Source organism: Gallus gallus, chromosome 18 (assembly GCF_016699485.2).
Source record: "Gallus gallus isolate bGalGal1 chromosome 18, bGalGal1.mat.broiler.GRCg7b, whole genome shotgun sequence".
NCBI classification, from domain to species: Eukaryota; Metazoa; Chordata; class Aves; order Galliformes; family Phasianidae; genus Gallus; species Gallus gallus.
This window is the reverse complement of record NC_052549.1, coordinates 10,936,343-10,948,851: the sequence shown is the minus strand read 5'-3', so window position 1 is coordinate 10,948,851 and position 12,509 is coordinate 10,936,343. Positions and strand designations below refer to the sequence as shown.

Here is a 12,509-nt window from a genome sequence, read left to right as displayed (position 1 = left end):
ACCGCCTGCCGCCTCCTGACCGGGCCGTTCCCTCCTCCCCTCGCGGGGCGGGCTCGGCTCGGGGGCGGCCCCGGGAGCGCAGTGCGGAGCCCCGCCCCGCCCCCTCCCCCCGCCGCCATGTTCGCGGCGCCGCTGCGCAGGGCCGGCAGGTACGGGGGGGGCGGTGGGGGGCGGTGGGGGGCGGCCCCGGGAGCGGCCCGGCCGGGGGAGAGCGGCGGCACACCGTGCATTGCCGGCACAGCTCCCCGCAGTGCGCTCCGCGATGCTCCGTGCGCCTCCGCGCCCCTTCTGCGCGCCCGAGTGCTGCCCGCTCCCCGTGCGTTCCCCCACTGCTCCCTGCCCCCCTTCCGCGTCCCCCGAATCCTCCCCGTGCCCTCTCCGTATTCCCCGCGTTCTCCTGAACCCTCCCTGGATCTCTGCATCCCTTCTGCGTGCCCCGAAGTGCTCCCCGCGCCTCCTCCTGTCCTCCGTGCGTTCCCCTGCGTCGTCCCTGTACTCCGTGTGCCTCCTTCGTTCCCCTGAATCCTCTCTGTACCCTCTGCATGCCCATAAATCCTTCCCGTGTCCTCCCTTGCATCCCCCTAAATCCTGCTTGTATCCCCTCCTGCCTTCCTCCCCCCTGCATCTTCCCTTTGCACCCCCTTTGCATCTCTCCCGTGTCCTCCCTTTCATGACTGTTTCCACCACATGCCCTTCCTGCACCCCTTGCTGCTGCCCCTCATATCCGTGCACGCCTCCCTCTGCCCCCAGCACCAGGAGGGTCTCCTTGTCCCCCTCCCAGCCCCCCTGGGGGTGCAGCAGTGCTGGGGCAGAGCCCAGGAGGGGTTTCGCTGGCTCACCGAGGGCTGTGGTTGTGCAGCGTGTCGGGGACACGCTGCCGCACACCGGGCTCTCTCCATGGGCAACAAAGTGAATTAACGAGTGAATTAACGAGCCAGCTAACGAGCACATCCCGTGCTGCAGGCCGGTGTTCCTAGCGGGCAGCGTGGCCATGGCCACGGCCGGGAGGAGCAGCCCGCCCCGCCGCGCCAACCGGCTCATCTACGAGAGGTCCCCGTACCTCCAGCAGCACGCCCACAACCCCGTGGACTGGTGAGAGCGCACCGTGCCCGTCCTCCTCATCAACCCCCGGCGGGGCTGACACCAGGAGGCTGCTGCCTGATGTGCAGCTCCGGAGTGGGCGCTGATGGCAGCCGTGCCCCACGGGCTGCTCCTCATCCTCTGCAGGTACCCGTGGGGCCAGGAAGCCTTTGATAAAGCGAAGCGGGAGAACAAGCTGATCTTCTTGTCAGGTAACCGGCAGCCAGGTGTCCCTTATGTCCCCTTACGTGTGTCAGTCGGTAAGCGAGCTGCGGGCTGAACTGTGGGTGAGGCCGACACGAGGCCCAACGCTGATTCCTTCCCACTGAGAGCTGTAACAGCCCTGTTGGAGGGTGGGCTGCATCCAGGGGCCATCGTGGCCACCGAAGCCCTTGTCCTGGGAGAGCTGAGGAGCGCAGAGCAGGAGGCAAGACAGTGGGATGCCTCTGTGCCACACCTCCGCTCTATGAGGTGTGTGGGGGGGGGGGGGTGCTGGGAAAGGCTGTGCCCCAGGGGGCGGTGGGCACAGCGGCTGGAGCTGAGGGAGAGCTGGGACTCCGCTGTCAGGCAGAGGGGTGCGGTGTGGGGTGCTGCAGTGTGCGCCCATCCCAGGTCGGGCTGCTCCGTGGCTCCGTGTCCTCACCCCGCGTGCTGCGCTTGCTTTCAGTCGGGTACTCCACCTGCCACTGGTGCCACGTGATGGAGGAGGAGTCCTTCAAGAACCAGGAGATCGGTGAGATCATGAGCAAGAACTTCGTGTGCATCAAGGTGGATCGTGAGGAGCGGCCGGACGTGGACAAAGTGTACATGACCTTCGTGCAGGTGGGGGCAGGGCTGGGGCACGCTCTGCCCTTCTCTCTTGAGGTTCATTTTTGTGTTCCCGAGGAGCCCCCCGTGAGATCCTTGTGCCCCGTGTCCCCCAGGCCACCAGCGGTGGAGGGGGATGGCCGATGAGCGTCTGGCTGACTCCGGACCTCAGGCCCTTTGTTGGGGGCACGTATTTCCCCCCCGAGGACAGCGCTCATCACGTGGGCTTCCGGACTGTGCTGCTCCGCATCGCAGAGCAGGTAGGGGGGCGGCTGGGGGCAGTGCTCGGGAATGGGAGGTGGTGGTGGGGAGGAGTCACGGGAAGCAGCGGCTGAAGGAGTGTGAGTGGGATGGGGGTGAGGATGGGAATGGGATGGGGATGGGGATGTACTGCTCGGGGGGAGGGCGCTGAGAAGCGGAGGCGAAGGTTGGGTTGGGAGGCAGAAAGAAAGGCAAGAAGAGGAAGCACCGATTTTCTCACTGCCACTCAGTGGAGGCAGAACCAGGAGGCCCTGCTGCAGAGCAGCCAGAGGATCCTGGAAGCGCTGCGCTCCCTGTCCCGCGTCGGCACGCAGGACCAGCAGGCAGCCCCCCCGGCCCAGGAGGTGCTGACCACCTGCTTCCAGCAGCTCTCCGGCTCCTATGACGAGGAGTATGGCGGCTTCTCGCAGTGCCCCAAGTTCCCCACCCCAGGTCAGTGCGGTCCCCGTGGCTGAGCCGTGCCGGGGCACAGAGCTCACCCCGCAGCCTGTCCCTGTCTTTCAGTGAATTTGAACTTCCTCTTCACCTACTGGGCCCTGCACAGAACAACCCCAGAAGGGGCCCGTGCGCTGCAGATGTCTCTGCACACTCTCAAGATGATGGCACATGGGGGCATTCACGACCACATCGGTCAGGTAGGAGGAGAGCCCTGGGGTGAAAGCACAGCGGTGTGCAGGTGGAGCGCGATGGTGACATCTGTGTGTTCCTCACAGGGCTTCCATCGCTACTCCACCGACCGGCACTGGCACGTCCCACACTTTGAGAAGATGCTGTATGACCAGGGGCAGCTGGCAGTGGTGTACAGCAGAGCCTTCCAGGTGTGGCTGTGGGCTCCCGCAGGGCTTGGGCTGCCCATCGGTGGGCACAGAGCACTCCCCTGTTCCCCATCCGTAGCGCTCCTCGTGCAGGCAGGAGTGCTGTTCAGGTCTGTGATGTTAGCCCTTGGGGCTCTACATCTGCCTTGTGTTTAAAATGCTTGCACGCTCACAGCACTTCTCCCCCTTGTAGCTCTTTATGTGTCCCGCTACCTCTTGCTGTGTCTCTTTTCCCCTCTGCCCACTGTAACGCAGCAGAGTGATGCCCGCCCCGTCCCTCCCGCAGATCTCTGGTGATGAGTTCTTTGCCGACGTTGCTGCTGACATCCTGCTGTACGCCTCGCGGGACCTGGGCAGCCCGGTGTGTTCCTCGAGCGGGGCCAGGCATTTATCTACCTACCCTGCCTGGGATGCAGTGCTGTGCTGCAGGGCTGCGCCCACAGCTGGACGGCTCTGCTGTTTTCTCCCCAGGCTGGAGGCTTTTACAGCGCAGAGGATGCAGATTCCTACCCGACCGCCACCTCCAGCGAGAAGCGGGAGGGAGCCTTTTGTGTGTGGGCTGCTGAGGAGGTCCGGGCTCTGCTCCCTGACCCGGTGGAGGGGGCTGCAGATGGGACAACCCTAGGAGATGTCTTCATGCACTACTACGGGGTGAAGGAGGATGGCAATGTGAGCCCCAGGAAGGTGAGGGATTGCGCAGACCTCACCGGGAGCGTTGCTGCACCCAAGGCACGTGGATCCAACCCGTGCGGGACCGGGTGGTGTTCTTAGAGCAGAGCTCTCCTTGCAGGACCCCCATAAGGAGCTGCAGGGCAAGAACGTCCTCATTGCCCACTCCTCCCCAGAGCTGACGGCCGCTCACTTCGGGCTGGAGCCGGGGCAGCTGAGCGCCGTGCTGCAGGAGGGCAGGCGCAGGCTGCAGGCAGCCCGGGCACAGCGCCCACGGCCCCACCTGGACACCAAGATGCTGGCCTCGTGGAATGGTGAGTGGGTCTGCAGCCGTCTGTGCGGCTGCTGCTGGGGTGGGATAGTGCCGTGTTGGGTTTTTGTATTTTCTTTTTGCCAGCAGAGAGCAGCAAAACCCTTCTCTGGCTCAGCCTGCTTGGCAGGGCTGGGAGGGATGGGGCTGAGGTCTGTGCCCACCCCATATCAGTGGGGTGAGGACGGGGTGCCGTCCCCGTGGGACGTGCCTACAGCCTGAGCTGGAGGTACGGCACAGAGCCACGTCTCACAGCTTGTGCCCACGGGCAAAGGCTGAGATCTTGCTGCTCTTTCAGCGCTCTGCCTTTTTCTTGGTGATAGTGAGGGACTTCCTCAGTGGCTGGAAGTGAGCAGAAGAGATGATGGCCTGCAGTTAGAATGTCAGGGAGCACGAGCTTCGTGTGGAGCATCGTGCAGAGGAAAATGTGTGACACCCGCTGTTCCCTTGTGCCTGAGCTGTCCCTGTGCCCACACAGGACTGATGATCTCAGGCTTTGCCCAGGCTGGAGCAGTGCTGGCCAAGCAGGAGTATGTGAGCCGGGCAGCGCAGGCGGCTGGCTTTGTGCGCAGGCACCTCTGGGAGCCGGGCAGCGGCAGGCTGCTGCGGAGCTGCTACCGTGGCGAGGCCGATGTGGTGGAGCAGAGGTGAGTGGTGCTGCAGGAAGAGTCACTCAGCCCAAATCCTTTCCATTTCTTGTCTTTGGAGCTGGTAGGAGCCCTCCTGTTCTGCTGCGGACCCGCACTACCCCATATGGTGCCTTGGCACAGCCACTGCTGAGCTCGAGCTGAGCTCGGGAGGCAGCCAAGCAAGGTGGTGTCTCCTTGGTCACAGACAGCAGTGCGGAGGGTTTCCCCCAGCCTGGCCTGCTGGGCTGCAGACACTGATGTCTGTCCCCGCCTGCCATTGCAGCGCTGCTCCCATTCATGGGTTCCTGGAGGATTACGTCTTCGTCATCCAGGGTCTCTTTGACCTCTACGAAGCTTCCCTGGACCAGAGCTGGCTGGAGTGGGCCCTGCAGCTCCAGCACACACAGGACAAGCTCTTCTGGGATCCCAAGGGCTTTGCATACTTCTCCAGTGAGGCTGGTGACCCCTCGCTGCTGCTGCGCCTGAAGGACGGTGCGTGGGGACCCTGGGCAGAGCAGGGGTGGTCCTGGCGCTGGGCTGATGTGACACCGTGTCCCCTGCAGACCAGGATGGAGCAGAGCCCGCTGCCAACTCTGTTACTGTCACAAACCTGCTCCGAGCAGCCTCGTATTCCGGCCACATGGAGTGGGTGGAAAAGGCTGGGCAGATCCTGGCTGCCTTCTCTGAGAGGCTGCAGAAGATCCCGCTGGCCCTGCCCGAGATGGCCCGGGCCACTGCCGTGTTCCATCACACCCTCAAACAGGTATGGGCTGGCGTGCCTTCCTCCTTTCTGGGTGCAGGAGTGGGGGCACAGAACCACAGCCCTCTGCACCTGTGCTGTCTCTGGACAGGTGGTGATCTGTGGGGACCCCCAAGGAGAAGACACCAAAGAGATGCTTAGCTGCGTGCACTCCACCTTTATCCCCAACAAGGTAGAGCAGTCAGCCTGTCCCCCTCCTGTCCTTGTGGCTGCAGCCACGCTCCCTGCAGCTGTTGCAATCCCACTGTGTGCTCAGCATGGCTGTAGTATCCCTTGGCCAAGGCACCAGCGTCCCTCTGTAACCCAACGGGGATGAGCTGGGACAGGCTGAGCAGCAGTTCTCTTGCCTGTCCCCATGTCAGCTGCCCATGGAGGCCGTGTTCTGTGAGTGCCTGGCAACAGTCAGTGATGGTGTCAGAGGGACAGGAGCCCTCTCCATGGGGACGCAACACTCAGTCCTCCTCACACCATCCCTGCAGTGCCTCGCTCCCTGTGCTGCATCTGAGCCCCCTCTGCTCTGGCTTGATTCCTCTCTCTCCCTCAGAAGGATTACAGTGGGTGACCCAGTTTGCAGGCTTGGAAAGCACTGTGCTGCTGTGAGCTCCCCTCTGCCTTCCCCACAGCCACTCCAGCTGTCCCAGTGTGCCCTGGGTGGGGGGCACAGCCGATGGCTCCAGGAGCACAGCAGTGTCTTTGTTTGGGAGGCTGAGGCTGGGCACAAGCAGGAGATGTGCTGTGGGATGGGGAGCTGGGAAAAGGTGGGCACTGAGTGGGACGGGGTTTGCAGGAAATAGGAGTTACCTTCTTGCTTGGGAACGTGGCAGGGAGTTCCCTGCCAGGTGTGGTCCCATAGGGCACATCTCTGCTTCCCCCTGTGCACGTCCTATGGGAGCTGTAGGACCTGAGTTTGCCCTCCAGTTCCCGCAGCACGTGGTGCTGAGCCTGGCAGCAGATGGGCTGTCACAGCCCTGCACCCATTGTGCTGACAGCTGCTGCTCCCCGCTGTCACCACGGCTGGGCCGAGAGGTCTGCGCTGTTCGGTGTCAGCAGGGTGTGATGGAGGGAGACAGCGCTGCAGAGCCGGGCTTCCTCAGGCCGTCACACTGGGACTCACACAGTGCCACGCTCATACCCACAGCCACTTGGTGTTCTAGCAGTGGGCTGCAGCGGCACACCGTACAGATCTGTGTGCAGGGAGATGGGACCTGGGTCTGACACCAAGGTGGGCACCGGCTGTGTTCAGTGCCTGCTGCACCCGCCCCTCCTGGCTGCGCAGGGCACAAGGTGCAGCCCCTCCGTTTCCCATCCCCATCCCTCTGGCTGTTCCCTCCCTCCCTCCCACCCCGGCAGCAGCCCCAGTGCTGCAGCCCTGAGTCACAGCCCCGGGGATGCGGCTGCTCTGGGAATCGGGGCTGGAGGAGACGTCAGCATCGCCCCCGCTCCCCGGAGCTGGCAGGGCGCTGGGGGCCAGCCCGGGCTGCAGGAAAGCAATTAATTAGGTCGCTCCAGTAATTAATTCCTTACAAACCTCACATTGAAATCCTGCTGTAATGAGAAGCCAATGATAAAGCAGCATTGAGGGTGTCGGCAGATTGAGACAGGCGCTGGCGGATGGAGGAGCCCCGTGCTGGGATGATGCGGTGCTGCTGTGCTGGGCACCCGTTGCTCTCCCTGTGCCACTTGCAGGGCCGTCGGTGTGACCAGATGCCACCCACCCCATCGCTGCCATCTCCCTGGCTGTGTTTGCCCTGGGGCCGGCGGGATGGATCACGATCCTGGTTGAGATCCCGGCCCTATTAATGGTCTTTAGGGTAATTATGGAGGATCCCATTATCTCCTCAGCTGCAGCATGCGAGCTCCCCGGCTCGCCTTTATCCTGGCCCCGCAAGAGGACCTTAGGGAGCTTGTGAGAAAAATGAATAATGAATTTCAGATTGGACATGAATTGGTAATTAATCACTCCTGGAATTAATTCCAGACAAAGGCAGAGAGGGAGGAGGGGGGGGGGAGCGGGCTGAGGGCCAGGCAGGGGCCGAGCAAGGTGGGCTTCGTGTGCTCCCAGCCTTCCCCTATCAGCCCGCAAGGCCCGAGGCTTGAACAAATGTTTTCCTTTCCGAAGCAGCTCGTTATCCCGGCGGCTCTGTCCTTATCCTCCCGGTGCTGCTGGGAGCCCCCGGCCCACTGCTGTGCCGTGCTTTGGGGAGCTGTGGGAGCAGAGCTGCCATTGCACGGGGTGGTGCCGTGCTGCTCCAGCCCCATCTCCTTCCTCCACAGGTGCTGATCCTCGCAGACGGAGACGGCGCCGGATTCCTATACCGCCAGCTGCCGTTCCTGTCTTCCCTGGAGAGGAAGGAGGGCAAAGCCACCGCCTACGTCTGCAGCAACTTCACCTGCTCCCTGCCTGTCACCTCGCCCTGTGCACTGCAGGAGTTGCTCTGCGCCTGAGCCCCGCTGTCCCATCAGGAGGGGTGGGGGGGGCTGGGCTGTCCTGGGGGCTCAGTGTGAGTCCCACTGCCCCGAACCCCTGCAGTGCCAAGGGGGGCTGCGTGGCCCTGCTGGTGCCCCCCCTGCACCTGTGCTCATCAATCGCCTCTAATCGCAGAGGGAAGGGAAAACAAATACAAGTCCCAGCGTTAACACAGCAGTCGGATGCAAAACTATTTATGGTTCCTATAGCAACCCGGGGTAACTGCTGAAGGCTCCTGGGTGAGCTCGGGGTGAAGTGCTTCTGGAAGTGTTCCTGCAGACAGCTGCGGTTCTGTTCCATGACAGAGCAGTCTGTAACATCCATCAGTCACATTGGGGCGTGCAGAGCCTGCTGCTCCCACCGCTGGGCACAGGCTGCATGAGACCAAACCTGAGCACTTCCAACACAACTCCTCCTTGCCGAGGACGGAGGCATGGCATGGCATGGCCTGCACAGGGAGCTCCCAAAGGCTGCTTCTCTCCGTGTGATGCCGTGTCCCACCCGCCCGGCCCGATGCCCACCGGGTGCTGCCTGCTGCCATCCCAGCACAGCGCTGCCGTGGGGCGGTGGCAGACGGCCGCTGTGGTCTCAGGGCGTTCCAAGGGGCCGTGCCAGGGCTACCCGGCCAGGAGAAATGCCTTTGAAGTCAAAGAGGAATTTTGCACCTCATCTCGTGAATGCTTTCTGCGCTTGTGGAAGAGGAGAGTTTTGGGGGTTTTATTTTATTTTCCTTCTTATTTTTTAAAAGCTGAAGTGTTTCTGGAAGCCCGGCTGCAAACCGCTGCCTTTGGCAGATGGCTGCACGCCTTCTGCTTTCTTTGCTTATCACGTTGCTGTTGTTTTCCAACTGGACACCTTTGCTGTGGGGGTCGATGTGGCTCCCGAGGTGCTGCTCCCCATCCCTGCAGCGCTCAGCAGGTCGGTGCTGCATCCACCCCACACCGACACTTTGGGGACCTGGAGGTGGCCGTGCCCATGGTGACGGGTCTGGGGTGCTGTGCCTGGGCAGCAGGTGCCGTTCCCCACTCCCTGCTGTGTGTCAGCACATCTCCCTCTACGGCTGTCGGGCAGAGCTGTGCTGGGAAGGGGCTGTCAGGATGAATTGGGCTGAGCAGCCAAAAAAAGAAAAAAGGAGGAAAAGTTCTCTGTGGCAAATAAATGCTGCTGTAGCACTCGTGATGCTGCGTTTTGTGCGTGGACAGACATGGGGCTCACCCTGGGGCTGCACCGGACCCATATCACTGCACGGCACAGCAGTGCATCCCATTTGCTCCATGGGGAGCGATGCAGCCCACCGCGTCCCCTCGGGGTGCCCACAGATGCAGCGCCTCTGTGCCCTGTGGTGTGCATTCCTGTCCCCCCGCACCCCTGAGGCTGCGGCTCTGTTTTAATGAGGCTTTCCCTCTAATTAACATTCTCTGGCTTTGCCGGCGCGGTGCCGTCTGCTTTTATCCTGGTATTGATGTGACATCAATGTAGAGGGGCTGCGGAGGCTGTTTGCCATCCGGGACTGTGTGGCTGTGGGGGGGGGGAGGGGGCAGCAGGACCCCCACCCCACCCCTTCTGGGGCTCCCTGCAGGTGTGCTGCTCTGTGTGGGTGGGCAGTTAGGCAACAGCTGAGCACCCAACTGCTGGTGTCTGAGCAGGCAATTAGCATCAGTGTGAGCTGGGTGTGGAAGGGCAGGTTTGGGGGCTGTGGGGGTGCAGGTTTGCCCTTTGCTGCCCTTTGCTCATTCTAAGATATCCTGGGGGTCATTGCCCCATGCAGTGCTCAGTGGTCCTGAGCAAGCACTATAGCTGTGGAGCAGTGCTTTTGCTGCTGTTGAAGGGGAGCGGGCGCTCAAAGCAGGATTAGGCAATGGTACGTGGCCATGACACGGCTATTAATCCTCTTCTAATATGGTTTTGGTATTTACTGACCATGGTAACTATTGCATTAGATCTAAATTAAATGTGTGTTTTGGAGGCTTTACAGAAGGCGGGGGAGGATGTTTACAGAGGGCAGTGCCTGCACTGGGGAGGAGGGCTCTGCCTCCATGGTGCTGGGATGGGCTGGGGGCTCTGGGGTGCACAAAGGGAGGGCAGTGTGAGCTGGGAGCTGCCGGGGGGGCCGGGGTGTGGGACCCATTTATGTTCTGCGAGGTGGCTGTCCCCACATCTCCTCTCTGTCCCCACCACCTGCGAATCTGGGACAGGCAGAGCTGGGCTCGCCGCAATTATCTGCGGATTAAGGCAGCTAATTTAGTTTGAGTTACAGAGAGCAGATTGGGTCGATATGTTGGGGTGAAGCACGGGCAGGAGGAATCAATAGGCTCTCAGCAAAACAGACGACAGGCTGTGCATCCCATCGCTGCGGCTTTGGGGCCATGGCAGTGGGAGAGGGGGAGATGCAGAGCTCTGCGGTGCCAGCGGGGCTCGGCCCCTGACCCCCTGCTCCCCTCCGACACAGCATTGCAATGGGATAAGGGTCCTTTTTCATGGCTGACAGCCCATCAATATTTATAGCAGCCCATTAAAAACGTCCACCGCATCCCAAATTAGCCCCGGAGCCCTGCATGGCGCCCGAGCGCTGCTTACGGCGGCAGTGAAGTCACTGCGGTGGGCTGTGGGTGCCATTGCTCCACGGAGTCGAGCAGTGCTCGGGTGCAGGAGGTGCTCCTGGCCCTGTGCTGTGCCCCCCCCAGGTATGTGTGGGGGTGTGCAGGGCTGCGGGTCCGCATGAGCTGCTGTCCCTCTCTGGGAGGAAAATGGGCAAGAAAAGGCATCGGTGTTTTGGTGAATGAATGGAAACTGAAGGTGGAAAGAAGGGGACAAAGCTGTTTCCAGGCCCCTGAGGGGATGGCAGGGATGGCTGAGCAAAACCTCGTTTAGAAAGAGTAGACCAGGACTGAAGTGCTGGGCAGCATCCTGCTCTGATGGACAGCACTGCTGGGGGAGGACGGTGCGAAGGCACGGCAGCAATAGGGAGCAGCATTAGGAGTGGATTAGGGGACAGTAATTCACATTTAATTTGAATTCCTCCAGCTTTCTTTAATTTTCTCTCATATTGCTGCTTTCTTCACTAAGCGGCACATAGTTCATCTGTTGGCAAAGGGAGGCCATTGCAGCATGCAGGCTGGCACTGACGAGGGACAGGAGCAGCACCTGGAGCTGCGCTGTGAGCAGATACCTGTCTGGGAGCTGTCTGTCTGTCTGTCTGCCTCTCTGTCTGTTTCTTCCCCCAGGGCTGTGCACGTTGAACTTCAGACTACTCCCCTTCATTTGTTGCCATTTATCTATAATTTAGGATGGTTTTTAGTTATATTGTAATTGAGTTTCACGTGTCATAGTGCGTCTCAAACAGAAAACATAAATATTTAACAACCTCCACTGGTAATAAAGATTCACATTCGCCTCGTTCTGGTTGCCAGCACATGAATATTCGGCATCATGCTCCGTGGGTATTAACTCCATTCAGATTTATCTCCGCTTATGCAATATAACATTAATGACAGATAGAAGCCAGATCTGGAAAGAATGAAATAAATCACTCCCCCAGCAGCACCGGGGCCACGCGGTGCCGTCAGCCCCCAGCTGAGCTCTCCTGTGCTTCTGCCCGGCATTCCGGCACACCCGCCCGGCGTGGGCTCGATCTGCTGCCTGCGCGGCTGCACGCTGCTGGAAATGCAAAGTGCCGTTTTAATTCTGAGCTATCAGGACAGCATCCCTGTGACAGCTCCGCCGGGATGTTTTCGGTGGCAGGAAGCCGGAATCCGGCCCAATGTATCTTTAAAAGGGAAAATGTCAGGTTTGTCTGTAGCATGACAACGAGCCACCTATGAGCGGTGACATCAGCGCTCAGCTCGCGCTGGGGCAGCGCCTACGTGGAACGGGAACATCTGCTCTCTGCTGGAAGGAGAAGGAAGATCTCCTCATCAGCATTAAATTTAAATGAGCCAGCCTCATTTGGACGCCTCTGCGGCGCTCGGGCTCCTGCAAAGGGGCACTCGGCTTTGGCGGAGGCTCGGCACGAAAGCGGCTGCTCCGGAAGGGAACGGCTCTTATCTGCCCAGGAAGGTTCCCGGCGCGTCGGCTGTACCGCCGCGGCCCCGCGAGCAGCGGACACGTGGGGGTCCCAGCGCGTTGCACGGAGCATCCCACCCACCGGGGCCGCCTCCTGCAGCACCTGCGGGAAGGCAAAGCCACGACGAGCCCCAGCGACCCGCCGATGTGTCGTTTGGTGACCCGCAGCCCCATCGGTGCCCAGCGGCGGCAGCGCCATTGTGCCCGGAGCCGCTCGGCCGCCCTCTCCCCCCGCATCGCGGGCTGCTGCAGCGTGCTCCACATTATTCTTAATTATATTTTACTTTAAAGGGTCATTAATTACAAAGATTTCCCTGCAGAGATCTTAAGAAGAAAGAAAAAAAAATAAAAGAAGGGAAAAAGTAAAAAATCTCTTCTACATCAAGGGCTGTTGCTGGGATGCGGATATTGGTGGGGAGGGCTTTGGGGAGAAAACCCACAGCACAGGAGGGGTCCCTGTGTGAGTGCCACCATCACTGGCAGCACCGGTGCTCGGCTGCTGCAGAGCCGGGACACATCTATGTTCACACAGTGTTCATTTTAAAACCATTTGGGTCATTTGCTCCCCAACCAGTGGGGGAAGCCATGACTTCAGTGCAAGGGAAGGGCCATGATGGCCACAGTACCCTGGGGCTGGGAGAGAGGTGGG

The 12,509-nt window shown here is 60.9% G+C and overlaps 1 protein-coding gene across 2 annotated transcripts; it reads left to right on the top strand.

The window, feature by feature from the left end:
- Window positions 1–108: 108 nt before the first annotated feature.
- Window positions 109–8,977, top strand: SPATA20 (spermatogenesis associated 20). Of its 2 annotated transcripts, none has more exons than XM_015295513.4 (16): window positions 109–149; window positions 964–1,092; window positions 1,228–1,292; window positions 1,748–1,902; window positions 2,004–2,147; window positions 2,379–2,580; window positions 2,653–2,783; window positions 2,862–2,966; window positions 3,250–3,324; window positions 3,435–3,647; window positions 3,754–3,946; window positions 4,421–4,589; window positions 4,855–5,063; window positions 5,135–5,334; window positions 5,423–5,503; window positions 7,606–8,977. In XM_015295513.4, the coding sequence occupies exons 1-16, from the start codon at window positions 118–120 to the stop codon at window positions 7,774–7,776; spliced, it is 2,274 nt and encodes a 757-aa protein (XP_015150999.2). In that variant the 5' UTR covers window positions 109–117; the 3' UTR covers window positions 7,777–8,977. The 2 variants fall into 2 exon arrangements, with proteins under 2 accessions (XP_015150999.2, XP_024997616.2); XM_025141848.3 differs by having other exon boundaries at window positions 109–316.
- Window positions 8,978–12,509: the final 3,532 nt, after the last annotated feature.